Here is a 24,596-nt window from a genome sequence, read left to right as displayed (position 1 = left end):
CATAATGATACGTCAGTGTTTTTCTTGGCTGATTCTTAATTCCTGTCATCCATTGATCCAGTAACCTCAACATGCTCCGCCCCAGTATCAATCACCTTGCTGGCAGCTGTTCGTTGAATTTCCGCATCCTCATGATCGATATATTTCTGCGGTCGTCTCTTGCAGATGGCGTCTGGGTCCCCGATGACAATAAGCGACGGGTCGGTGCGGTAATAGGCGTCGATATCTTCAAGGCTGCGGTTTGCTGTGATATGATCAGCACTCCCTGAATACATGTGTAGTTCCATGTAGCTCACCTGTCTCTGGATAGAAGAAGTATAGCACAGGGAGGAAACTCAGATTAGTTACAGTCCAGACAATCCAGAACTTCCAGCCGATATTCTGGATCCCAATTGGGGTGATTTCCACAATAACGAAATTCGTGATCCTATGTCGTCAGTAACCACCAACACCAGTAAATAAGTCCGAACATACCAGTCAGTAGCAGTAGCCACAGCAGCCCCCTTCGTCCTCATCGGCAGCGAATTAATCTCCGTCGGATACAGCCACGGAACACCCAGCATGCCGATTCCAAAGCTCGCATGGAACAGGAAGATAAAAGCCACAGACGCAGACCCAAATGCCTGCCCGTTACCAGTACTTGAGCTCTCCGCAAACGATAATAGAACAGTAATAACCAGAAAACAAATAAACTGACCAAACGTCGACAGAAGCATCAACCCCCTTCTCCCCATCCGTTCAACAAGCAGGGCCGCCATGCCCGAGAATACGAAATAGGAGACGGCATTACACGCCGTCAACAGCCGTGCCGTCTCCTCGTCTAATCCAACAGACTTCGTCAGCACCGTAGGCAGATAGTAAGACATGATATTGATGCCGCCGAACTGCTGCATGAACTGGCTGCCGGCGCCTAGAAGGAGACGCCGGAGACTGTTCGTGTCGTTTGGGCGGCTCTTGAGTAAATCGCGCCACGGCACTGCGTTCTCGCGCTCGTACTGGATGGCGAATTCGATTTCGTTGCGCTGCGTTATCACGAATGGGTCTGTGGGTGCTTTTGCTTCGAGACAGCTGAGGACTTCGATTGCTTCTTCTTCTCGGCCATGGGCGAGGAGCCATCTAGCCATTATCAGATATTAGTCTCATAATAGAAAGGGGGATACTTACCGAGGGGATTCAGGAAGCCATGGTGTTGTACTCCATAGGATCGCGATGAATAGCAGTTGCAGAGCTAATGGGAATCGCCAGGCAACAGCACCGCCAGCGAAAGAGAGACCGTAGTTGATCCAATTGACAAAAGCATAGCCGGCAATGTTCATCATCATCTCGAGCATCACCAGTTTACCGCGCCACTTTAGTTGAGACGTTTCTACAGTCTGTTAGTATATCGTATTGTAGTATGTTGAAGATAATACCTGTTTGCCATATCGGAGCCGTGGCCGTGTTTACTCCATTCCCTATACTACAACACGTTAACACGTCTATTCAAGTCTATTCAAACAGGAGCACCCACCCAGATATAATCCGGCCCACAAACATCTGCGGCAGACTAAACGAGGTCGTCTGCAGAATCGCACCAACCGCCATAATAGTCGTGCCCAGCAAAAGAGCCTTCTTGCGTCCCAGGCGCTCGCCAACCGTGAAAGCCAGAATAGCGCCTAGGAAACAGCCCACGTCGTAGATGGCTGTCACAGTAGAAAGTGTCTTGGTTTTTGTAGGGCCGACCAGATCGTGGAGCTCGAGGAAGTCCTGCGTTATAACCACGCCGCCTGTCATTGTTAATCGCTTTCTTGAGGTTTCATTGTCTTGTCGGGAGTTTCGTTGGACTTACTGAAAACGCCCTGGTCGTAGCCAAATAGAGTCATGTCAGTCGCGCAGGCAACCTGTCCGGAGACATCGTCAGTTCATCTGCAGTCAGGATATACTGACAACAGCTTACCGTGACCCAAAAGGTAAGCCATCCACCCGTCAGCCCAAAAAAGGGCTTTTTCTTCTCGCCTGAAACCGCCATGCTCAATAAGGAAATGTATGGTGTCCAGAGGTTAATCGAATGGTAACAAGAGTAAATCGGTGCTTCACACCAGCCGCATAAGAAAATAGAATTCCGTCATCACGCGGGGATACCAACACGCCCCTTTATACCCTCACGCTCCAACTCACCCTGCTAAACCAAGGCAATTTAGCCTGCAACTCGGCCTTTCTGCCGAGCATCTTATACTGTATAAGGAAAGATTCGCAGAACTCGAATGCTTAAACGACGGCTACTGGCTGGGCTGTTCGCCAAAAATACCAGATCCAGCAAGCTTTGTTTCAAGGATTCCACTCACCAACCTTGTTGTGAACCTCGGCGACTCTCCGTGTGGGGATGGGCCGTCTCTTTGCGGGGAAAGGGACAGTCTGAGTCTGGGGAAATCCCGAGGATCAACGCCAATGGATCAATGCTTGTCGGAGCGTGGGGGCTGTGCATTAGGAGGATCAGCGTCTTCTGTCTTATTGGTAACTCATGCTTCCATTCTCAATAGAAACCTGGGCGATTGATGAAAATATTGTATACATATGCGTATTTAAATCCTGCTAACCAAATCCTACAATCATCCGCCATTTTTTCCCGCCAATGTAGCAAAACCATCCCGAGCAAAGCACAATACTCATGGAGACAATCAAAGATAAAGTGAAAACCCATTAAACAATATACAGATAAACCATAACTTTCAGTCTTTTGGCTTTGGATGGTTAGTCCACATGGGAGACATCTACCTTTTCCACTCCCTCCTGGGCAGTAGTAGAACCACGCTCGAAGACATGCATGCCCCACCTCCTCGCCGGAATCCCATTTTCAACCAGCAAAGAAATCTCAAGCCTTGTCCTCCCCTGCGTCTCGCCAACACAAAACCAAACCCACGCGAGCGAGGTAACAGTCGTGCCCGCATAAACAAACCCAACCATCGGGCCCAGTCCCGCACTGTTATACAAATACGGCGCCGTGAAGGAAATCAACCACAGGAAGAAATAGAGAGCGAAGATCGACACCGAGATAATCTTGTTCTGGTTGACGCCTACCGAAAGCTCGCGTGTGATTGCGAACGTCAGGGGCCCCTGGCCGAAGTTGTACGCGCAGATCACGACGTATGAGAAGACGACGATCACGTATTTCGACGCGGTGGAGAGATTCTTCTGCGTTCCGATACCGCCGATGATAATGAATGCGAGGAGGATCAGTCCCGTGCTGTAGAGGAGGTTGGAGCGTCTCTTGAGCTTATTCGCCGTGAGCACTGAAATGGCGACGGCGATAATCTGCAGAATCATGGTAATGAGTGTGATCGTAAACGGCTGGGAGACACCGAGTTCCTGGGCGAAGACAACGCCGTAATTATAGAAGAAGATGATACCGCAGATCTGCTGGGCGTACATGCCTCCGGCGGCCCATAGCAACTTCTTTCGCTCAATGGGGTCGAGAAGTAACGACTTCCATGATGACGCTGCCAGCTGCTCTTCTTCGTGTTCACGGGATTTCTCGAGGAGCTCAAGATCGGCTGAGGAGTCATATGTAGGATTGCTTCTGTGGATCTTGCGCAGGGCACTCTGGGCCTCGTCTCTTCGTCCGCGAGAGACATACCAGGTTGGCGATTCCGGGATGAATGGAACCAGTATAAAGGCGGCCACAGGAAGTATAACAAGGCCGCCCATGGGTAGTTTGTAGGATAACGAGGAGCTAATACCATTCGTGCCTTGTGTCAAGCCTGCCGCCACAAGCTGGGAGCAAGACTGCAGGAACTGGAACAGATAAAGCGCAGGGCTGCGAACTTCGACAGGGGCAACCTCGCCAATACTATATAGTCAGTTGTGGTTTCTAACAGCCGAGATAGGGCCAACTAACTAGAGAAGCGAAGTCACTGTGAAGTTACCAACTCCGATACCAATCAATATCCGACCAACCGAGATAACAGCCTCGAAGTGAGTATCTACCACCTGGGCAATACCACCAGCGAGGACAAAGAATGCCGCAATCAAGAGAACAGCTTTCCGGCCAAATCGATCATTCAATACCCCCGAGCTCAAGGCTCCAAGCATGTCACCGATGTAGATACTTGACGTTGTGAGGGAGGTGAAGTCGGTAGCCAACGCCTTTTTCCCGTCGATGACCTGCGTCCCATAGTCGTTTTTGAATTCCTGCATTCCCAGAATGCCGCTGTAGTAGGTGTTGTCGTAGCCGAATACCAGGGCCCCGAGTGCGGAGACCGAGCAGTATATGAATGCCCATTTATAATGGGCGAAGTTGAGATCGATGCCGAACATTGAAAGTAATGAGATTGTTTTATAATTACCCTGTCCCTGTCAAGTGCGTTCCTTAGTATTTATATTGTACGGAACCCTATCACCCCGCTTTGCAATCTAATAACCTGCCCTCTGGATACCTTCTACCCTACCAAGTACAAAATACGAAGATACTAACAGTTAGCGTGATAGTAGACCCCATGGGGTAATACGAGAACTGCGATATGTACCCCGAAGGAGTTGTTAGGGTTGACCCCACGCCCCCACGCTCGGAGAATTGGCTCGGAGAAATACTCTGTGGCGTCTGCCAACCACCAAGTCTGATGACGTTGAGATGCTAGAGTTCTGGTATAGTTTACTTGAGTATGGGAACAGAATGACATGGCCCGGCTGGCCATCCCACACATCTCATGATGTAGCTTCCCAGCAGACAGATATAAATAACCCTTTCGTAACGGCAAGTAAACTCTTCAACTTTCTCTTCTCTTCTATCATACTCCTTCTAGCCCGATACGAGAATGGGCTCAGGCATCCCTCAAACCCAAACCGTCGCCTTGGTTTCCAGCCTCGGCGGCACCGTCGAGTTCAAAGACGACTACCCAGTTCCTACCGCCGGCCGCAATGAAGTCCTAGCCAAAGTCCTCTACACAGGCGTGTGCCAGAGCGGTCCGTCCATACCCCCTATCCTAAAAACAAAAACCAAAAAGCCTCTCTTGCTAATCAAAAAAATAAAAGACCTACACACAAAATCCGGCACAGCAGCCGGCCCCGACGGCACGCCCATAACAAAAATCAAACTCCCCCACATCGGCGGGCACGAAGGGATCGGGCGAATCCTCACCCTAGGACCGGACATCACACACAGCACGGGTCTGAAGGTCGGCGGCCTGGTGGGCATCCGCTTCGCAAGCCGGATCTGCAGACGCTGCGAGTTCTGTCTCGCGGGCACAGAGCAGTACTGCGTGCGCGCGACAAACCATCTGCACCATGAGGACGGCAGTTTCCAGGAATATATTGCGCTGGATGCGGACTATTTGACGGTTCTGCCGGATGATGTGGATCCTGTTGTTATGGGGCCGGTGCTTTGTGCGGGGTTGACTGCTTATAAGGTAAACGTTCACTTAACCCTAAGTCATATAAGGAAGATGACGCTGATTGTTCAGGCGGTGCTCAATACAAAGATCCAGCCTGGGAGTTGGTTAGTTGTTGTTGGGGCTGGCGGTGGTCTTGGACATCTAGCAGGTGTGCTCTTCTACTATAGTATATACCGTATAGTATATCGTGGCACTGACGATGGTAGTACAATATGCCCGCGCCCAAGGATCCCTCGTTATCGGGGTAGATACCGGACCCGGGCGACGAGAATTCGTCCTCGGCCTCGGCGCCAACGAGTACATCGATTTCGCGCGCGAGGATCCCGTCCAGAAAGTGCAAGCAATAACCGGGCTAGGTGCCCACGCGGTGGTTGTGACAGCCGGCAGCGCCAGGGCGTTTGCAAATGCCTGTGATATGTTACGGGTGGGAGGGTGTTTGAGCTGTGTGGGTATTCCACCTGGCCGGCCGGCTCTGGAGACGCCGATCTGTACGATTGTGATTAAGGGATTGAGGATTACGGGTAATCTTGTTGGGTCTTTGAAGGAGTGCATGGACGCGGTTGAGCTGGTGCGGAGGGGGGTTGTGAAGCCAGTTATTAAGGTGAGGCCGTTCAGGGACTTGCCGAAGGTCTATGAGGATATGGAGAAGGGGGATATCTCTGGGAGAGTGGTCCTTCAAGTTGCCAGTGATTGAGTTGATATATACCTATGCTGCATCCTGACATTCTCTTGCATGAACGAATTTCACACAAAACGTAGAGAAAATGTGCTGTGCATATGCATGTAGCTGTCAAGTACGCAAGTTATATATTAGGTCTGATAGCCGCAGTGCTAGCAAGCATTAAAATTATTATACGGTAAAGTCGATCCCATCTGCCGCTGTGTAGTGTCTGGAGTCTTCTGGCTCCATACTAGTCGGCTCCATCAACAATCTCGCCGGCGCCGTAACCAGGGCCTCCGCCATCTTACTCCGCAAGTTAGACTTCAACACTGAATCCTGTTCAAGAGATGGAAGCAGTTTCTGATACAACGCATGCAGAAAGTCCTGCGGCCCGAACTCGCGGGCAGAATAAGACGTAGCTGAAGTGAGAAGGATAGTATCTGCCAGGGTGCTTGCTATTTCGAAGCATTTCAATAACTGAATGTTGTTAGTAAGCCCATTTATCTCAGGATTATAAGCAGTATACCAACCTGATCCCGCCCCAAAGGCAGCAAATCCGCAGCAGTGAAATACCGTAACGACCGTAGAAGATCCCGTCCAATCTGTCCAGGGAAGCCAAAGTTCATCATCGCCGTGTAAGAGCTCGAAGACAGGAGCCCAAAGGCAAGCGCCTTTTGCCAGAGGATAGTCCTCATCCATTCCCGGGTGATATGGCAGTCTGCCGTCCTGGCGGAGATCTGGTCGTCAGTTAGACGGACTGAGGAGAGTTTCGTCTCGGTATCTATTAGACAAGGTGTGGACGCAATGCTGGCGTGAGGCTGGCGTACGGATATATGGTCGAATGCAACGAACAGCCGGACAAGATCGAGTAGACCGCGGGCATGGTCGTCAATAGTAGAGCTAATCGCAATTTCCGGTAACGATAGTGACTCGGTGTATAATGGAGAAACATTGAGATGCAGAGCGTAGCCCCTTCAACGTATAAGCCGCTGATCTGTAAACAAGAGACCAACATACCTCTCTGTAACCCACAGCAAGGGAAAAATCAACTCCTTGTTGACGATTAAATGGCTGTATGTCACGTTGTGCAACCGTGAAGACATCTTATCCAAACGCAACATGCGAGCCCCAGCTATAGCCTCCTGGATATACATCATAGCAGCCGTTCGCTGGTTCAACTTCGCATGATAAACATGCAGGAAAAACGAAGTAAGAACACCGCAAATCCCGATATTCCCCCGGTCGCAGTTATAATTATCTCTAATTCGCAGACAAATCCTTCCCATCACCGAGCTATCCACAAACAACGAGCCATCCCAGATCGGCGCAAGATGCAGCTGCGCCATTGTTGCCGCGCAAAGACTCGTTACGAGACAATCAAACATCGCGGCTTGGGGATCGGAGTTCTCAGGCTCAATATCGTTTATTTCCTGTAGAAACCCATCCGCATTGATAACCGGCCAGACACTGTATGAACTCTGCTGGTAGTGGCGCACGATCAGTGCGAGCACTGATCTAGATATACGCTCGGGCAAGCCGTTACTTTTACCTTCGCCAGAATGGTCACTCTCCAACCCCGGCCCAGGCGTCTCCGAGTGCGGAAAGTGACGTCTGACTCGTCGTCGCACCTTGGGCCCTCTTTTCCGCGCAGGCTTCAGGTAAGTACAGGGAACCGGATTGCCGACATCACTACAGGTCTCGCAGGGCGAGGAGCCGCTGCACCTGACTTTTCGCGAGATACAGTTGTCGCAGGCTCGTTTGGGTGGCATCACAACCTTGGAAGGTAGAGGGATGAAGTCTATCAGTATCAAGTGCCAAACTCTCCACATGTCTGTCTCCAAGTTCCAGCCACCCCCACGTTTACTTAGGCGGGCTTGTTGATCTGTCAAGCGTCGTGGCTGAGATCTTGGCATTTACACATTTGTCTGCACAATTTAAAATAAAGGTGGAAAGGTCGATATCCAGGTACTCGCAATGGGACAAGGCAATGCTGAGTTTGTCGGTGCCTCTGACATGGACAACCGAACATCGGTCTGTCAACAATGAAAGCATTCAGTAAGATCAAATGGCCTTTCTTGTTCAATTCAGCCTTGATTGTCGTTGGGGTAAGCAGCACTACATAGCCCTGATGGAGCTGAGTCTCCACTAATTGCCTGTTCCAGTTATACCCAGCGCCGACGGAATAATTATCCTCAAGGTCTCGACCAACTATCATTCTTCTGTCATTAAGGTACTAGACTCGGCAGAGCTTGGCTATAGCGTGATTCGATAGGGCTATGGCTCCAGTTCTTCAGCCCAGGTCACCTACAATCCTTCGCCCCATCGAAACGGATCGATCAGGCTTAGTTGACAAATAACTTCTAGGAAACGATACATGCACTCCAGCCAATCTAGTTCCTGCCTATCAGGTGGGAACTGATGTTCAACTGAAGATACTTTGTTAGGCCTCTCGCGGCGCCCGGCAGTCAGCGCGGATTGTGCATGCCCCAGTGATCGACTGCAGGGGACATTCTATACCGTCCAGTCAGCTTACGCAGCTCACTATCATTGCCCTGGTACCTGTGGTCGCCCCTCCTACAGGATCAACATGCCTGCTAGCTTCCGGCCACCAAGTTCCTCGGCCCCAGACGTCAGTGTGGCGGTTTGCTACTACAGAGTAAGTAGCAGTGCAGATCTGCGACGACCGCCGGATATCTTCAAAATCTCCAGAATCTCCGGCAATGCTTGTGGAGACTCCTATGGAGAGGCTGATGTCGGGCGCCGTGTCTGACCGGATTGAGTAGGACGGCGCTCGACACCACCAAACTCGGAAGAACGTATACAGAGAGAATCTGTTTCTATACAGCTTCTATTGCGGAAATCCAGGTATAAAAGGCCCAAGATTCCCAGCGACTTTGCTCTCCATCCACTTCCACTCCAACCCAAAGCATCAACTCCTCTCTCAATTACTACACCAAGTATCTACATCTATCTACCTCTATCTACATCCACCATGAAGCTCTCTACCTTCCTGCCAATTGCCATCACCGCCGCAACCGGCGCAAACGCCCTCTTTGACTGCGCCTCCAACCAGCACGCTTTCCCCCCTACGACTGGCAAGTTCGTCGTCCATTACACCTCCATCCGCGACACCGAGATCGACGGTGAACCCTGGGTAAACCCCCCTGCATCCTCCTGTCTTACCATCACCACTGACAAATCCAGATCCGCATCTGCAAACCAAGCGGCAACGGCTGGAGCCAGGTCAAGCCGCTGACCATGGACTGCGCAGGCAACGAGTACACCTTTGGTACCGGGGACACCGGGCTCCGCGACTCATTCACCGTCGTCAACGGGAACGGCTGCAACGCGGACTCGTCGAACCTCAGTGGAGCGGAGATGTCGTATCGCGGTCAGAAGCGCTCGCTGTCTGGGTCTGACTCTGGCTGTGGGGATCGGGACCATGGCATTTCTTGCGAGTTTGACCTCTAAAGTGATTTGAGATTGTGTTGTCGGGTCTGTCTTAGAGGGTTTAGGGCTTGTTATGGTTATGCATTGGATTAGAATCTTGTCGTTGTTGTTGTCTACTGCTGTTCTAGATAGTTGACTGGCGAGGCATGTAAATGGACAGACTGCTATACCATGGTATTGACTGAATTATATGTAAACACTTGTGATGCAACCCAATATCATCGTCCTACGTATCTAAATAATTACCACTGTAACATTTTAATCCTGGTACTATTTGCACTCTTCAAGAATTTGAACAATCAAAGGTAGAACTAGTTCATCAAACAATAACACCCTCCCCAACACCCCCCAGAACCTCCCTCACATCCCTAAACTTGACCTGCCCAAAATACTTCTCGCGATGCCTCCTCACCTCATCCCAATCCAGCGCCGTCGATCCACTCGGAATCACAATCTTATACTCCGCCTCAATCCTCGCAAACTCATCCTCCGCATCGCGAACCTCATTAACCAGCTCCCGCAGCGAAAGATACTTCACTTCAAACCCATCCCCAAACCCATAGTGCGCTCTCACAGCCTCAACAAGCCGGTCACAACTCATCTGCTCCCCCGAGAGAAATGTATACTCCTCCCATTCCCCCTTCTGCGTCTCAACCAACGCAACCAGCCCTCTCGCCAAATCCCTCGCAGAGATAAAGTCCACCTCCTCCCTGCCCGTCCCGGGAATAACAGCCCTCTTCCCTTCCAGATTCACAGGGAAGGAATCGCCGATATCCTTCATATATCGATTCTCACGAGGCAGGATATAGTCGAGTATCCACCCACAGCAAACAAGCGTCCACTCCAGGACCTTCCCTTCCCCTTTCCCTTTTCCCTCCCCCTGGCTCCGCAGGATCCGGCGAATCGGCTCGCGAGTCTCCCAGTAGAACCCCGGCTGGTCAGGATAATCCCGGATATTCACGCCATACTCGGACGGAATGAAGCGCGTACAGTTGCGACTCTGCAGTGCCGCGGCGACGAGGCTCTCGTGGATCGAAACAAACGCCTCCGTATCGTATGTAAGGATCGTCGAGATGAGCGTTGTCGCGTCGTGTTTATCCAGTGCAGACTTGATGGATTCCACGGAGGTGTAGTCGACGGATTCCTGGATGAGATTTGGATTGGAAGTGCTGAAGTAGGGCTTGGGGGTGCGGACGAGCAGAACCACTTTGTGTGGGTGTGTGCTGCCGAGGAGTTCTTCGACTATGTACCGGGTTAGGTCGCCGGAGCCGGCGATAGCAATTGCCATGTTGTCTTTGTCTGGCTTTATCGTTCAGTCGAGGAGTTGGGTGCAGGCCTTTCCGTTAAGGCTATTTGAAGTATACGGGTGGAAGATGAAGATAGACCAGCCTTATGCCATCACGCTGCTCTTATATGTTTCTACCCGGTGAGTTTCTCGTCCTGCTTGATAATCTCGGATGAATTTATAATTGCTTCTGTCTGGGCATCGTCATCGGTAACTGGTGGTTGGTGATGTGTATGTATGTTCGGGATGCGCGGGCGCCGAGGATCTTACACCCAAGACATTAGTGCCATCTGAGTCACTTTGAATCATAAAGATTGATTTGTTGGGATATAGTCATTATGATCCATTGCATGGAATAAGAGTATCATTGTTGGTATATTTATAAATGTATGCCCAGTCAGTGAATGGTTCGGCTTCTAGCTCAATCCTTAAGAATATAGTCTCTTCATGAAATGCAGCCAGTATCAAGCATCATGGCTAATCTTGGCACTTACCCAAGCTTTCCTACTAAGCTCTTTTCATCATGAAAATCTACTTCACGCAGGTAATTATCATGGGATGTAATATAGAAAGAATATGTGATGACCTGGTCAAAAGCACGGTTGGAAAGCTGGCGGGATGATGCATGTTGTGATTAATTGAAAGATATGAGAGCGGAGATGTCCCATTTAGCGTTGTGTATCTACAAGAAGCTAAAGGCTTTCGTAGCGTTGGCAATTTATACTTTATTTCAATAAAGCGCGCTAGCCATGCCCTGTAATACAGCCCATTTTAGGGGTTCGATACTAAATCTGACTGTGAAGATAAGAGCAACTCTCTATAAACAACTAACAACTACCTCATTCCCCAAGTGTAATGTTGGCAGGAATCAAACTGCTGCGTTTATTTGACTACCCCCACATGTATGGGTATGATTAACGGTCCAGCTGCACATTATATCAATCTCTATATTCACTATCAAATCTTGTTCGTCTATCCAACATTTCAGCCTCGCCAATGTACATGTCTACTTACCACAGCCTTGCATAGTACCTCAGACATTATTGGGCTCTAGCCATGTGACTGTCAATGGTGTTTGCGTCCTTTCCCAAGATATCACCCCGCGTCTCCGCCAACTTGTCTCTCACTCGGATCATATACCCCGTCAAAAGTTCTTTGCCCTGACTTGAATGTCTTTTGGAAGTTTCACGATGGCCCGTTCTACTATGTCTAGATTGAAGGACTCCTCCAGGGACACTATAGTCTCCAGCAGCGACCTAGCCACACTCGCCGCAGAACTCAAGCTCAAATAAACAGTTACCACCGATAAGATCATGCGAAAACTTATATCACTCATGAGTCGCATAAAGGGCAAGCTTGCTGCAGCAGCAGGTGAAGATGGAAGATTGCCCGCTGTCGATATTATCAGGAACGTCACATATGCTATCGGAGACTCAAAAGACGATCTCGGGCCATTTAGCGGCGTGACTGTAACTCGCAACACGTCCTTGTTAGACGTTGTCCACGGTACGATCTCGAGATTCGAAAACCTTCAGGCCGAGTGCAACGAGGCTAAGGCCGCCCGTAATACTGCGCGGGAGGAACTCAAGACACTGCGAGCGGAGTATAACCGCGCAAAAAAAAGGATTGAGACTATTCAGGCTTCATATGGTCATTCCGAAAACGCTAGGGAGGCATTGGCTAAGCAAGTCGAGGCACTTGCGGAAATTCTACAGCTTCCAGAGCATGGACGGTCTCCAGAAGACATCATCAGTAAGCCATCCTGCTCAGTGTTCTGTGGATTTTGCTGGTTTTAATAACACTAGACTTTGTAGTGACCCTCGTCGCCGATGTCAACGAAGCCAACGAACAGGCAAAGAAAGATGAAAAATTTGTCGCAAAGAGTCTAGATAGCGCGGCACAACTGCAGGAAGATGCCAGGGAGGCAGAGGCAGCCGCACAAACGAGGCTTTTGGTCCTTCAAGAGGAGTACGATGCTGTCAATTCCAATTTGGAGAACATCCAAATGAACTACGAGGCTGTCAAGCATAGGTTGGACAGCAATCAACAAGAACGACAAAAGTTAGACACGATGTAAGCAGGCCACTAATCTGTCCCGTCTCTAAGGTCTTTCACTAACATACTTTCATTCCCCAGTATCGATCGCTTCCGTGCTATCTGGGAATCTATCCTCAATGCCTGGGATAGCTGCTACAATCGGCGCACTGAAGACTTCCGCAATGGCGTGCTACAAGTCTGGGAGCACCTCCATCGCGAGATCTGGTCGGGAAACCTACCCCTTGCTAGCCCTGCACAAGTCGGCCTGCCAGCGGGGGACAGTCGGTATGCGCCGTGGGCTGTAACAAATAACTTTCCCAACTTGGATTCGGAAATGAAACATGATCTCAGTTTGAGTTTGGATTGTATATTCAACGATGCTTTCAATCTTCTGAAATAGTTACATGATTACAGCTGCTCGGCACGTATCTCGCCTACGCTTCCCCGTCTGGATCAGCCTCCGGTTGCTTTTCCTTTGGTTATCGTGCGTTCTGCCTCTGGTTTGCGTGCAAGTCTGGGGGATGAGATTCTTCTTTCTATTGCGTGAATCTGTATCTTACTTCAGATCTAAATTGTTAAACCATGTATACAGAAGCTCTCCATTTTTAATATATTGATTACGTTTTGGACAATGCTAGACAGTGCGAGTAGAAGCTCAAGTATACATGGGAGTATTAAGCTTGGCGAGATGGAGAAGCGGTTAGCAAGTAAAAGACCTTCTGATTAGACTTCCTGCGTAAACCAATTACATTTAGTGCGTTGGTTATTAAGTTATCTGCCTCGCTGACGACTGCCGTTTTGGCTGCTGTGCGGGGCGTCCGATTGCTGCGGGGAGTCCGACTTGGAGATATAAACTGCTGTCTTGACCTACGGATGTCCATCTGTAAACTCCAAGATGGTAGCCATGGACTACACGATCAAGGCTCTCGGGGCTATTGTCTGCCTCTACATCATCACCAGAATATACACAACCTTGATCCGCACTCCGCTCCGTCCCATTCCAGGCCCCAGGCTCTTTGCTCTAACAAAATGGCGTCTCGCGTACGAAGACTACCGCGGTACCAGGACTACATTTATGCAAGTTCTCCATGAGAAGTACGGCGATGCTGTCCGGGTCGGTCCAAACGAGGTCTCGTTCAACAGCCTTTCCGCACTGCGCGCTATATACGGTGCCGGCACTGTCTTCCAACGAAGTTCCTTCTATCGCATGTTTGATGCATACGGGCGGCAGAACATGTTTAGTGTGTCTTCTGGGAAAGACCATCGAGGTTTGTCTTCCCTCCTTATTCTGAATGGAAAGCTGATGAGACAGACCGCAAGAAGCTGCTCAACCACGCATACTCCAAATCCGCCGTCCTCTCCCCTCGCAATGCCTCAATGGTGGATGAAAAGACAGCACAGTTCATGGACCTGATCGAAAAGGAGGCAGACGACACCGGTAGACTCGAGATCTTCGCAGCCCTGCACTACTTCTCCCTCGACTCGATCAGCAAGTTCCTCTACGGGAAGAGTCCGCACGGCGCAACCACAGCCCTAACCGGCTCCCAAGACCGGGCCCTGCTCGACGACATCCTCGACCACGACCGCCGCAAGCTCTCCTGGTTCACCATCCACTTCCCCTCGCTGACCGGCTGGCTGTACTCGCGCACCGGCCTGGTCGAGTCCCTACTCACATCGCTCCACCTCCTCCCCATGAACAAACCGTCAACATACACCGGGATCCGGGTCCACGCACTCAAAGCCGCAGAACTCATCAACAAATCCACCACCGGCGACCTCGACGCAAGCGAGTGCATCGCCGAGCGCCTACTCCTCGCCGCCAGCAAAGGAACCCCCAAGAACGACCCAGCCAACGCAATGGACTACCTCGACGTAGCCAGCGAATGCGCAGACCACCTCCTCGCCGGAATCGACACCACCAGCGACACAATCATGTGGGCGATGTTCATCCTCTCGCAACCAGAAAACCACATCTACCAGTCCAAGCTGCGCGCAGAAGTCCAATCCCTAGCCCTAAACAAACCCGAAGATCCCCCCACAAACGAGAACGTCATCAGCGCCACAACCGCAGATAAACTCCCGTACCTCGACGCAGTCATCAAAGAAACCCTCCGCCTCTTCGCCCCGCTACCAGGAACAGAACCCCGGTTCGCAGATACAGACCAGGTCATCGACGGGTATCTCATTCCCGCGGGTACACTCGTGAGCATGAGTCCGTACACTCTGCACCGGAACGCGAAGGTCTTCAAGGACCCAATGCGCTTTAATCCCGAGCGATGGCTCTCGGGGTCCCCAGAGGAACAGGCCGAGATGAAGCGCTGGTTCTGGGCGTTTTCGAGTGGGGGGAGGATGTGTATTGGGATGCAGTACGTTACCTGATACCTATACTTAAGTGTTCATATAGCTAACCACGGTTTCTTAGTCTGGCCATGGCGGAGATGACGACCCTGCTTGCCAGTGTGTATAGAGAGTACAAGACGGAGATTGCGCCTGAATTCCAGGGTGTTTCGCCTGGGGTTACTGCGCGGTATGAGATTTTCTACGATGACCGGTTTCCGAAGATGGAGGAGCATGCTTGCTGGGTGCGGTTTATCAAGGCATAACATAATATTCTATTCTTTGAACCATTACCCTGTTGGTTTTGTTGAAGTTTGTCAAACCCTGCAAATTGTGTTGTGGCTGTTGCATTGGGAGCCATTGACTAGGACTGTTCCAGTTAGTTAATTCATACCAGTCGAAGGTGTGGCTTAACACTCTCGTTTAACAAAATATGCAAGGCCAGGATCCCATTCCAGTCCGTGATAGTGGACGACACCGTAAGCTGCAAACTCCGACTTAGTCCGCCCCGCTTGTGCGCTGGGCCCAGTAGCAACCTGTCCATGTCTCAGCTGTGCATGTTCTGCATCTGCGTTCTAGACTCATGTTCGTCGATTGTCTCAGATCCACCTGGAGGAAGCGATGGATCGAACGCCACTACTGCGATCAGGCTATCTCGGAGAATCTGCAGGTGTCTCAGTCTTTCCACCTAAGCTGTTCAGGTTAGCATGTCTTATACAAGACAGAATCATTGGTGGCTAGCTGCTGACAGCATTTATGCAGTGTATCTATCATAATAGCCTTGTCCTCGCAAATATAAAACGGGTCTTTCTTCCACCTCTAGTGAACCACACTCAATTCCTTATCCTAAAATGAACATCCTCACCATCACAACCGGGATCCTCTCCCTCTCCCTCCCCCTCTCAACATCCGCCTCTATAAGCGCCCCACCCGGCTGCCCCCTCCCAACCTGGACAGTCACCTCCTTCACCTGGCACAACGGCTCCCACAGCCTCGACTGCATCCACAACGCCGCCGACATCGCCACAAAAGGCTGCCTCCACCAAAACACCTGGGCCACCCCCAACGAAACCACCTGTGCCTCAATCGGCGGGAGCTGGGTAAACGTCTGCTACACAGGAATGCCAAACTACTCACCATGGGGCTACGGGCCCCCCCAAACGCTCGACATAAAATTCACCGACGGCCCCACCTGCCACGACGAGTACATCGGGTACCGCGTGCACGATATCGGGAATGGAGAGAGTAACTGCGGGTATGCGGACCGGGGCATGGGTCGCATAATATCCTTCTACGGCTCCTCAAACCAGGATGCTTCGACCGGCCATATGGAGTATATACTCGGGGCGGGCCATGCGCTGGCTTGTGCGAATGGGAGCAGGATTACTTACTCCGGGAAAACGGATTTCGCATTGAATTGTGTGCATGACGCGTTTTTTAATGCGTCTTGTACGGCGGAGCCATTTGAGGTTCCGGTTTTGGGGTTTGAGTGGGTGGAATAGGTCATACTTTATATTTCAACTTTCCAAGTTATATATCAGTTATATAGGAGATGAGATGGCCTCAGGCTGTCAAAGGATGGAATTGGTTGCTCCTTCCTTTCTGTCAAAGGCTCGTACCTTCCTAAAATGATGCATACCTTATTAATTTAATGCGTCACCATGAAAGGAAGTTGCAATGGAGGACCGGGGTCGTTGCTTCCTAAATTAAACTTCATATTATAGCAACAAGTTACATTCATAGAGCGGCACTCTACAATCTCAGCTACCTAACCCTAACCCTCCTAGTAAACCATCCACCCATTACCTTAACTACCCACCCCCACATTAAATAAACTAACTAACTAAGAACGAAATCCTTAATCCGCAATAATCAAACATTCTCATCCCCCTTCTCAGGCGTCTTCTCATTAGCGGGCTGAACAGGGCCCGCTCGGTCCGTAACCTTGAGATTCCCCTCTGCAATCTCCCGCTCGATATCGTCGAGACGCGAGCGCGCCTTTCCGCGGCGCCAGGCGGGGATGCCGGTGTCGAAGACTTCGTCCATTTCTTCCAACGTGAAGCCCTTTGTCTCGGGGGCTGTGAGGAACATGTGCACTGCGGCGACGGTGTTGAAGGCGGCGAACTACTGTTGTTAGTTTTCATCTGTAATATAAGATAGGGTTGGGATTATTTGCGGACGTACAATCATGTACATCTTCCAGTTAATACTCCAAAGCAGAGGCGGGACGAAAAGCGCCAACAGGCAATTCCATGTCCAGTTCGAGGCCGTGGCTAGCGAGACAGCCTTGGCGCGTACCTTGGCTGGGTAGATCTCAGCCGGGTACGTCCAGGAAGTCGGACCGATTGTAGTCGCAAAAGAGCAGACGAAAAGGTAGGACATGGCGATGATGGCGCGGCCGACGGCCGGGTGGTCGGCGACGGTCCAGGAAATGGCGGTAGAGTTTGTGTCGCCTTCGCGCGTGGTGCGGCCGTATCCGGCTTGTAGGCCTCCTTCGACGTAGAGGAAGATGGCTTGCAGGGAGAAGCCGATGAGGATTGCAGGGCGGCGGCCGAAGCGGTCGAGCCAGAGGATGGCGGGCAGGGTGAGGGCTGTGTTAAGAATGTATTGGATGGATGCTGTCAGGAGGGGTGAGCCGGTTCCTGTGCCTTGCATGATGTAGACGATGTAGTACCTGATACTGTCAGCAACTATCAGCTAGTTTATGAGGCATGGCGTACATCATGACGTTCATCCCGCAGAGCTGGGACCACATCTGCAGACTCATTCCCAGGAAGACACGCTTCGCAATGCGCGGCTTCATGAACTCCTGGTAACTCGTCGAGTTCTGCTCGCGCTCCAAAGCCAGCGCATCCTGGATCTCCTTGTACTCAGCAAGAACCTTGGGGTGGTTGATATCGCCATTCCCATGGAGACGGGCAAGGTTGTGCATGCACTCATCCCAGCGGTCCTTACTCGCCAACCAACGAGGCGACTTTGGATAGAAGAACAGCCCCACAAAGTAGATAACACCAGGGACAATCTGGATACCCCAGGGGATGCGGAAAGCCGCTGTGCTCTGGGTTTCGTTGTTGGGGCCGCCGTCGATGTTGCTGGAGCCGTACTGGATGAAGTACTGGATCAGGATACCCCAGGTGATTGCCCACTGCTGTAGGGAAATCATGCGGCCTCGAATCTGCTTAGGGCTGACTTCGGCGATGTAGACAGGGACCATGGCGGAGGCAATGCCGACACAGAGGCCTGCGATGACACGGCCGACGACGAGCAGTGCGATGCCGTTTGAGGCGCATTGGAAGCTGGATTGTCAGTCAAAATCTACCACAGAGTGGTTACCAAGTGAGGACATACATAGAACCGATGATCCACAAAGTCGAGGAGAACTGGATGGCTGTCACACGCGAGTATTTGTCGGCGAGGAAACTCGAGGCCAAGGCACCGACGAGCGATCCAAACGGCATCGCGCAGGTAATTCCACCCTAAACCGTTAGTCGCGCTCTGCATGTGTATTATGAGGCGTACCTGTTTGTAATTGCCATCTCCGACTTGGAAGTAATTGATGTAGGCCTTGGTGCCCAAAACACCTGCAATGGTGAGCGTTGCTTCTAAGCCAAATCAAGACTTGGATTAGGGCTTACCACTCATAGACGAGATATCGAAACCGAACAGACCACCACCTAGACAGTCAGCTTGTATTTGGAAAGATATTTATAACAGCGTTAGCATACCAAGGGTCATGAACGCGCAAAGGAAATAAACATTGTAGGACTTTCCGAACTGCATCTTGACGGCCGGTGCAGACAGCACACCAAGACAGACAATGAGACGGAAAACGGCAAGAAGAAAAACAGGAGAAGGCAGAAAAGGAGGCCAAGGGCGTCTTATATTCTAATAATCCGGGGCAAGCTCAACCGAACCACCGGACAGGATCCCCCTCATTGACATGCAGCGTTAATGCTTCAGAAACAGCAGTGCAACGTAGCATCCAGAGACGCGCTCTCATTCGATTGGCCTCCCCCGAAAAAAAGGACTGTTGGAAGTTCACAAGGAAGTTAGTGGACGCCACAAAGGCTCGAGGTCTTGGTATCCTCGTAAAGGTTCCAATCAAACACTCGTATATTTCCCCGCGCCGAGTCTGGGGAGAAAACACCAACACGCGTGACAAGCTTAGTTAGCCACGAGGAAGCCAAAGAATCCAAAGTGTGAACTGAAATGACTCAAGGGGTGGCAGTAAGTTTCGCAGTGATTGCAGTCTGAACTGCAGGCGACGTCGCAATCGGCCGCAGGGACGGGGACCGTGAGTTCTGAGTTCTCCCGCCAACGCATGATACAGGTCGGTCGTTCAAGGGCGGAATCAGGCAATCTAAAGCCCCGAGTCAATTCAGTCAACCCCGAGTCTGGAGTCTCGAGTTCTTCCATGGTGCTGGCAGACAAAGAGCTGTTAGGGCTGGGTGATTGGTGGAACATCGCCAGCTGAGCCCTTGGCAGTCACTGTTACACTCGCCCGCCCTCACAGCTGATGGCCCGAAATGAGAGAGTCTGAGTTGAGTCTGGGCACTTTAAGGAATCCTTCCATCACTCTCCGCCCCCAATAGAATCACCCTTCTGGCATCGGGTCCGTGTTGGCAGCGGCGTCTCTGCCAATCACAGCCTGCCTCCAAATGACACCCTGATCAAGGGACTTCTCCAGATTCATCTTCATTGCGGGGGAATCATGTGATTCTGTCGAGAGTGACTCTGTGTGTCAATATCAATTCATAATTATCATATGATCAATCTCATCTCGCTCGGCTTCATCTCCTAGCACATTTCTGTATATGATGTGCATTATACCCTCAAAATAGCCCAAGAATGTATATCATACATGTGCATACACTTTGGTTTCTGACTCAGCATGCAGGAGGTGCTGCAATAGTTGACTATGTTCTTTGCACAAGTCAACTCTATCTCTGGTTGCCTAATTCCTCAGGCTCCCAGTCTTCATTCTAAAACTCACACTTAGTAGACCATGATCGTATTGGGATAGCTGGTTGGACGATTATGCACTGTTTCAGAGTTCTTTCCGTCTGCTTGAGTGGTGATAATCGCCAATATATTTTATAATCCAGAGAACCTATTCATAGATAGAGGAGCGATGAGTATGAAGCTAACAAGATGGCCGCTTGATTAGCTTGTACGCCCTTCTCCCCCATATCCAATATATCCAACCATCAAGTCAGCCAACTAGCCATCAGCTACCTCACCGGCTCCTACCAAGCCTCCTTCGTAATCAGCCTCTTCCTGGTAACAACCCAGACGGCCAATCCAAAAAATGATCGTCTCAGGAATACCAAGGCAATACGATTCGCTACGCAGAAGTCATGAAAAGGCGACGTGAAGAGGAATTGGATTGGAAGCTGCAATTTATGCACCCTTCAAAGCGCTCGGCGCAATAACAACCATTTTACGTACAAACATCTAGCATAAGATCATGTCAGGCAGACTTGTCCTCCAACACAATGATTTATTCCAACCTTGTGTGCCGCTGCTGCAGTGAGTCTTCTCCATGGCTCTGGAATAACCAGTCCTGCAGCACACGGCTGTACAGGGCATGGATAAAGACGGCAAACACCAGCGTTCACCTCAAAACCACACAGTCTCGGCCCGATTTCGATAGATCCACCCGTCAACGCAGGCTTGTAGTCAGCACGATCACACCATGAGTCCGGACAACAGCCACAGGCCGATACCAGTATGGGAAGGGTTTCCACAACCCAATCTTCCAAGCGCCCTTGTCACTTGGAGATCTTGAGCGCCGCTCACTCTTCGCCCCCAACTGCCGGGACCAAGTCGAGCCCATGCAGCTTGGCCAGACGCTCCTCTTCCTTCCTTGTTTGGATGTTCTCGGTCTCTCGCCGTAACGCGACAAGGTTGAAAGCTCCATCGTCTTCCTCGTCCGAATCGGGCTCGCTGTCTTCGGTCCGCCAGTTGCCGCTCTCGAACAGTGACCTTCCGGTATCCTCCTTAGCCTTGCGGGCTTGTTCCTCGGCGGCCTTCTTATCAATACGGTCCTTCTTCCATTTGGCGAAGGACTCTGGCGTGACGGGTGTGAGTTCTCCAACGAGCTTGTGTCGTTCGCTTTCGAGCCAGTCTTCCAGGGTCAAGGTGTTGAGTGGCGACTTGTCCATCATGGCCTTTTCTTCCGCCCTTTGTTCCTTCGTCTTGAGAATGAATCTATAATATCATTAGTACCAGTCATAGTTTTCGGTCAAAAAAGAACATACCCAGGCGGTAAGTTGTGTCTGTACATGCACTTGTCACCTCCATTGGGACAAACCCAGAACCAACCGTACTTCTGGTTCTCGACTGCCTCGATAAAGTATTTGCAGACCTTGTCAGTCGTCGTCCGTGGGTTACCCTGCTTGCTCATGACGACCTTGCGAAGCTTCTCCTCATCCCACTGGTCCATGGTATCGACCTTCTTCTTCTCCTCTTCCGTCTCTCGAGAATCGGTGTAAAGATCCTTCTTTGCGGCCTTGCGCTCTACATTGAGGTCGTGACTGAACTTGCACTTGCGACCCTTCTCACAGTGGCCCTGCTTGTAGAACATGCAAAGCACCGTCTTCGGATCCACACCAAAGGGAACCTTTTGCACCTGGACGGGCTTGAACAGCTCGAGGGCATCCTTCCTCGCCTGCTCAGAGGCCCGCTTCTCAGCCTCGCGTTTCTCCTTCTCCGCTGCTTTCCGCTTCTCATCGGCGGTCTTACTGTGGGACGCCTGTGTTTGTAGTTGTGCAATCTGTCTCTTGGCGCTTCCACCTTTTTTCTGTCCATGGTAATATCCGTTAGTTATTTATTTTATTGACTTCGAGTGGCGACGAGAAAGGGATAGGGCGTAGTGACGTACGTTTTTCATGCCAAAGGTCTGTAGAGATCGTTGTTAGCAAGCGCGTCCAGACGACAAAAATTCTTAACTCTCCACGAACCTTGTCATCGACGGTGGCCTTCTTCTTCTTAGGCTGGTCGGCTTTCTTAGGAGGCATGGTGGCGACGACTTTTATATAACCCCTCTAAAATGCTTTATAGAAACGAGAACGTTGATAAACAGATGCTCTCAACTCGGTCTAGTTGAGTTGAGGCTAGCGTCGTGGAGGGGCGCGGGTGTGTGGTGGTGTGCACGAAGAGGCGGGATGAAAAGAGATTTATTATCGAATCCCAGGACAAAAGACCAAGAAAGGGAAGGCAGCCCAATCTACGATACGAAAAGTGACAACAAGAAGAGGGCCGTGAAGCCTCGACCGGATGAGGGAATCAACGATAGTGGTGATGGCACAGAGAGTTGGTTGTAAGTTGCAAGTTCTCCTCCACATTCGGTGTGGGTTTCGAAGCCTCGCTGCGTGACTGTGGCGGGCAAAACTCCTTCACATAATCCGCCCTCCACCAATGACTTGGCTCCAATCTTTTACCGAACAACCTCAATTAATGCGAGGCACACGAGCACTGGTCTGTTGTATTCTTGGATATGTTATATCATTTGTGCGATCATAAATACCCAAAATTATCTAAAACCCCGCTATTTCGAAGAATATAGGCACCATACTCACCAACAACAATATATATTCCTGAAAACGTCATATCAAGATTTTCGCCAAGCTCAAGGCTATGAAAAATAATAGTATCACGACGCACAATTATTAAAACGTATCTTCTAATTTACGCAAGAGTAGACATTTCAATGATATAAGCTCTTCTACAAAGAAAGTTTGGTCCAAAAATATGGATATCATAGCACTAATTGTCTTGATACAATTTGCAATAACGTTATTTTTTTTTTTATTGTTCATGCGCTTCAAGGCATTTCGCCTTGAGCCACTAAAACCGACCGAGCGCAGATTTAAGCGCCGGCAATCAGTCCGGATACTGGATGTCAACTGAGTAATGTACTGATGATCGTGATAGCCCGTTATACTGAGAGGGCGAACCTCCTGCAAGCCCAACCCTTGTCCGTCCCCAACTCCAGATTCTCCAAAAAGCACCAACGTTTACGAGACCTCCTGGATCTTGGAAGACTTCTCACCGGCCTTGTCGTCAGCCTCCTCGAGCGCGGGCATCTCTTCCTCATCCTGAACGCAACGTTAGCTGGTGAAAATCAGCAATATCAACGATTGAGACCTACCTCCTCATCTCCTTCGCCGCCGAAGTCGCCGCCAGGGCCACCGGCGCCGGGAAGACCACCAAGTTTCGAGAAGTCAATGTTGCCAAGGCCACCCTGCTCATTGGGGTCAAACCCGCCGAAGTTGTTGGCATAGTCATCTTCCGGTGCCTCGTCCTGCTCGTCCTCATCCACCCACTACCAGTAGTCAGCATTCCATTCTCTATATCAAAATCGGGGTTACAGGGTCGTACCTTGTCGAAGTTTGTCTTCAGGAAGTGCACCTTCTGGGTAGTCTCGAGGAGACGGGGCCAGAACTCCTCCTTCAGTTCCTTCTTGCGCAGGACAAGCTCAACGTCGCGGTCGCTGTGGTTCACCTTGCTGTTCTCGGGTTCAATTTCGGCATACAGATCAAGCGAGACCTTGTATGTTACCCCCTTTCTGGAGGGACCGGAGAATGTGACATTTTTGGCAGTAATGTCGAGCTTCGCATCGGACCGGGGCACATCAGCAGCCTTGATGTTCACATAGAGGTAATTGCGTTCGGGGTCAGACGCAGAGGAGCGCTGGGCCCATGTGACTGCAGATTTAAGACGGGGATTAGAAACTCGCACAATCAAGGCAATTTAACAAGCTGATTGAGATGACCAAAACTCGATGGCCAGGGGTATTTATTTTGGTTGTGGTGCTAGGATGCACACAGCCGAACCAGGCGGAAGCGGGGAAATAATGAGGGACCCGTCAGAATAACGTACCTTCAGGTGTGTGTTGAGGTAGCTCGGGCATGGTGATGGTAGAGGTTATGGAGAATCGGGATGGAAGAGAGTAGTAGAAAAAGGGTCAATATTTAGTTGAGGGGGAATGGTAAGGGTTTTGGAAGGGGGTGTTGTTGCAGCAGTGAGGAGCAAGCACAGAAATCCAGCCTCTGCTCGAGCTGATGATCACCTCCGAAGCGGTGCTAGAAACTTTAGAAAGTACTGGAACCTGCTCAGCCCGTTTGCGCTGTTTGCATATCCCTCCCCTCACCCTCACCCGCGACGTCACGCTCACCTGTCACTGATCAGAGCCTCAGGCAACAACGCGCCCAGGCCATACTCTTGGCGGTCCCCAACCTCTAACGGCTGGCTCATGGCAATGCCAACAACGTCGCAAAATGACTTGGAATGTGAAGAACTGACCTGAACAAGCCTGAATCAATGATACTCACCTCTCATTACCATCGCTTTAATTCTCAATTTCCTGTGTTCTAGGTATCAAGTCCTACTCTTCACACCGTACCCCGCTCCGGTTGCGGGCATTCGAATCGGGCATCCCTCATTATTCAAGTTCGGT

General features: G+C 50.7%; 12 protein-coding genes across 12 annotated transcripts; 5 read left to right on the top strand and 7 right to left on the bottom strand.

The window, feature by feature from the left end:
• Window positions 1-35: 35 nt before the first annotated feature.
• Window positions 36-2,008, bottom strand: APUU_12255S (sugar porter family MFS transporter; the record flags this gene model as incomplete). Its single annotated transcript, XM_041698436.1, has 8 exons — window positions 36-244; window positions 297-427; window positions 475-1,116; window positions 1,165-1,366; window positions 1,413-1,459; window positions 1,511-1,766; window positions 1,829-1,880; window positions 1,937-2,008. The coding sequence occupies 8 exons, from the start codon at window positions 2,006-2,008 to the stop codon at window positions 36-38; spliced, it is 1,611 nt and encodes a 536-aa protein (XP_041551621.1).
• Window positions 2,009-2,730: 722 nt separating this feature from the next.
• APUU_12254S (uncharacterized protein) lies at window positions 2,731-4,293 on the bottom strand (the record flags this gene model as incomplete). Its single annotated transcript, XM_041698435.1, has 2 exons — window positions 2,731-3,826; window positions 3,875-4,293. 2 exons carry the CDS (start codon window positions 4,291-4,293, stop codon window positions 2,731-2,733), a joined length of 1,515 nt encoding a protein of 504 aa, XP_041551620.1.
• Window positions 4,294-4,790: 497 nt separating this feature from the next.
• On the top strand, window positions 4,791-6,060 carry APUU_12253A (zinc-dependent alcohol dehydrogenase; the record flags this gene model as incomplete). The annotated part of the gene is made up of 4 exons (XM_041698434.1): window positions 4,791-4,938; window positions 5,008-5,381; window positions 5,436-5,514; window positions 5,573-6,060. The coding sequence occupies 4 exons, from the start codon at window positions 4,791-4,793 to the stop codon at window positions 6,058-6,060; spliced, it is 1,089 nt and encodes a 362-aa protein (XP_041551619.1).
• Window positions 6,061-6,216: 156 nt separating this feature from the next.
• APUU_12252S (putative C6 transcription factor) lies at window positions 6,217-7,373 on the bottom strand (the record flags this gene model as incomplete). The annotated part of the gene is made up of 3 exons (XM_041698433.1): window positions 6,217-6,504; window positions 6,558-6,999; window positions 7,045-7,373. The coding sequence occupies 3 exons, from the start codon at window positions 7,371-7,373 to the stop codon at window positions 6,217-6,219; spliced, it is 1,059 nt and encodes a 352-aa protein (XP_041551618.1).
• Window positions 7,374-9,019: 1,646 nt separating this feature from the next.
• Window positions 9,020-9,498, top strand: APUU_12251A (uncharacterized protein; the record flags this gene model as incomplete). The annotated part of the gene is made up of 2 exons (XM_041698432.1): window positions 9,020-9,181; window positions 9,232-9,498. 2 exons carry the CDS (start codon window positions 9,020-9,022, stop codon window positions 9,496-9,498), a joined length of 429 nt encoding a protein of 142 aa, XP_041551617.1.
• Window positions 9,499-9,796: 298 nt separating this feature from the next.
• APUU_12250S (uncharacterized protein) lies at window positions 9,797-10,765 on the bottom strand (the record flags this gene model as incomplete). Its single annotated transcript, XM_041698431.1, has 1 exon — window positions 9,797-10,765. The coding sequence occupies one exon, from the start codon at window positions 10,763-10,765 to the stop codon at window positions 9,797-9,799; it is 969 nt and encodes a 322-aa protein (XP_041551616.1).
• A 1,331-nt stretch (window positions 10,766-12,096) lies between these two features.
• Window positions 12,097-13,199, top strand: APUU_12249A (uncharacterized protein; the record flags this gene model as incomplete). Its single annotated transcript, XM_041698429.1, has 3 exons — window positions 12,097-12,514; window positions 12,577-12,835; window positions 12,899-13,199. The coding sequence occupies 3 exons, from the start codon at window positions 12,097-12,099 to the stop codon at window positions 13,197-13,199; spliced, it is 978 nt and encodes a 325-aa protein (XP_041551615.1).
• Window positions 13,200-13,694: 495 nt separating this feature from the next.
• Window positions 13,695-15,402, top strand: APUU_12248A (cytochrome P450; the record flags this gene model as incomplete). The annotated part of the gene is made up of 3 exons (XM_041698428.1): window positions 13,695-14,067; window positions 14,112-15,165; window positions 15,222-15,402. The coding sequence occupies 3 exons, from the start codon at window positions 13,695-13,697 to the stop codon at window positions 15,400-15,402; spliced, it is 1,608 nt and encodes a 535-aa protein (XP_041551614.1).
• A 585-nt stretch (window positions 15,403-15,987) lies between these two features.
• Window positions 15,988-16,638, top strand: APUU_12247A (uncharacterized protein; the record flags this gene model as incomplete). Its single annotated transcript, XM_041698427.1, has 1 exon — window positions 15,988-16,638. One exon carries the CDS (start codon window positions 15,988-15,990, stop codon window positions 16,636-16,638), a length of 651 nt encoding a protein of 216 aa, XP_041551613.1.
• A 370-nt stretch (window positions 16,639-17,008) lies between these two features.
• Window positions 17,009-18,916, bottom strand: MFS1_1 (sugar porter family MFS transporter; the record flags this gene model as incomplete). The annotated part of the gene is made up of 7 exons (XM_041698426.1): window positions 17,009-17,260; window positions 17,321-17,810; window positions 17,857-18,432; window positions 18,485-18,612; window positions 18,656-18,717; window positions 18,772-18,810; window positions 18,862-18,916. The coding sequence occupies 7 exons, from the start codon at window positions 18,914-18,916 to the stop codon at window positions 17,009-17,011; spliced, it is 1,602 nt and encodes a 533-aa protein (XP_041551612.1).
• A 2,015-nt stretch (window positions 18,917-20,931) lies between these two features.
• Window positions 20,932-22,155, bottom strand: APUU_12245S (translation machinery-associated protein TMA46; the record flags this gene model as incomplete). The annotated part of the gene is made up of 4 exons (XM_041698425.1): window positions 20,932-21,346; window positions 21,397-21,938; window positions 22,020-22,037; window positions 22,099-22,155. The coding sequence occupies 4 exons, from the start codon at window positions 22,153-22,155 to the stop codon at window positions 20,932-20,934; spliced, it is 1,032 nt and encodes a 343-aa protein (XP_041551611.1).
• Window positions 22,156-23,154: 999 nt separating this feature from the next.
• wos2 (Hsp90 cochaperone SBA1) lies at window positions 23,155-24,050 on the bottom strand (the record flags this gene model as incomplete). Its single annotated transcript, XM_041698424.1, has 4 exons — window positions 23,155-23,235; window positions 23,289-23,462; window positions 23,519-23,844; window positions 24,020-24,050. The coding sequence occupies 4 exons, from the start codon at window positions 24,048-24,050 to the stop codon at window positions 23,155-23,157; spliced, it is 612 nt and encodes a 203-aa protein (XP_041551610.1).
• Between the last annotated feature and the right edge of the window lie 546 nt (window positions 24,051-24,596).

Source organism: Aspergillus puulaauensis, chromosome 1 (genome assembly GCF_016861865.1).
Source record: "Aspergillus puulaauensis MK2 DNA, chromosome 1, nearly complete sequence".
NCBI lineage: Eukaryota > Fungi > Ascomycota > Eurotiomycetes > Eurotiales > Aspergillaceae > Aspergillus > Aspergillus puulaauensis.
Note: the sequence above shows the minus strand (reverse complement) of the source record. Positions and strands in the feature narration are given on the sequence as shown.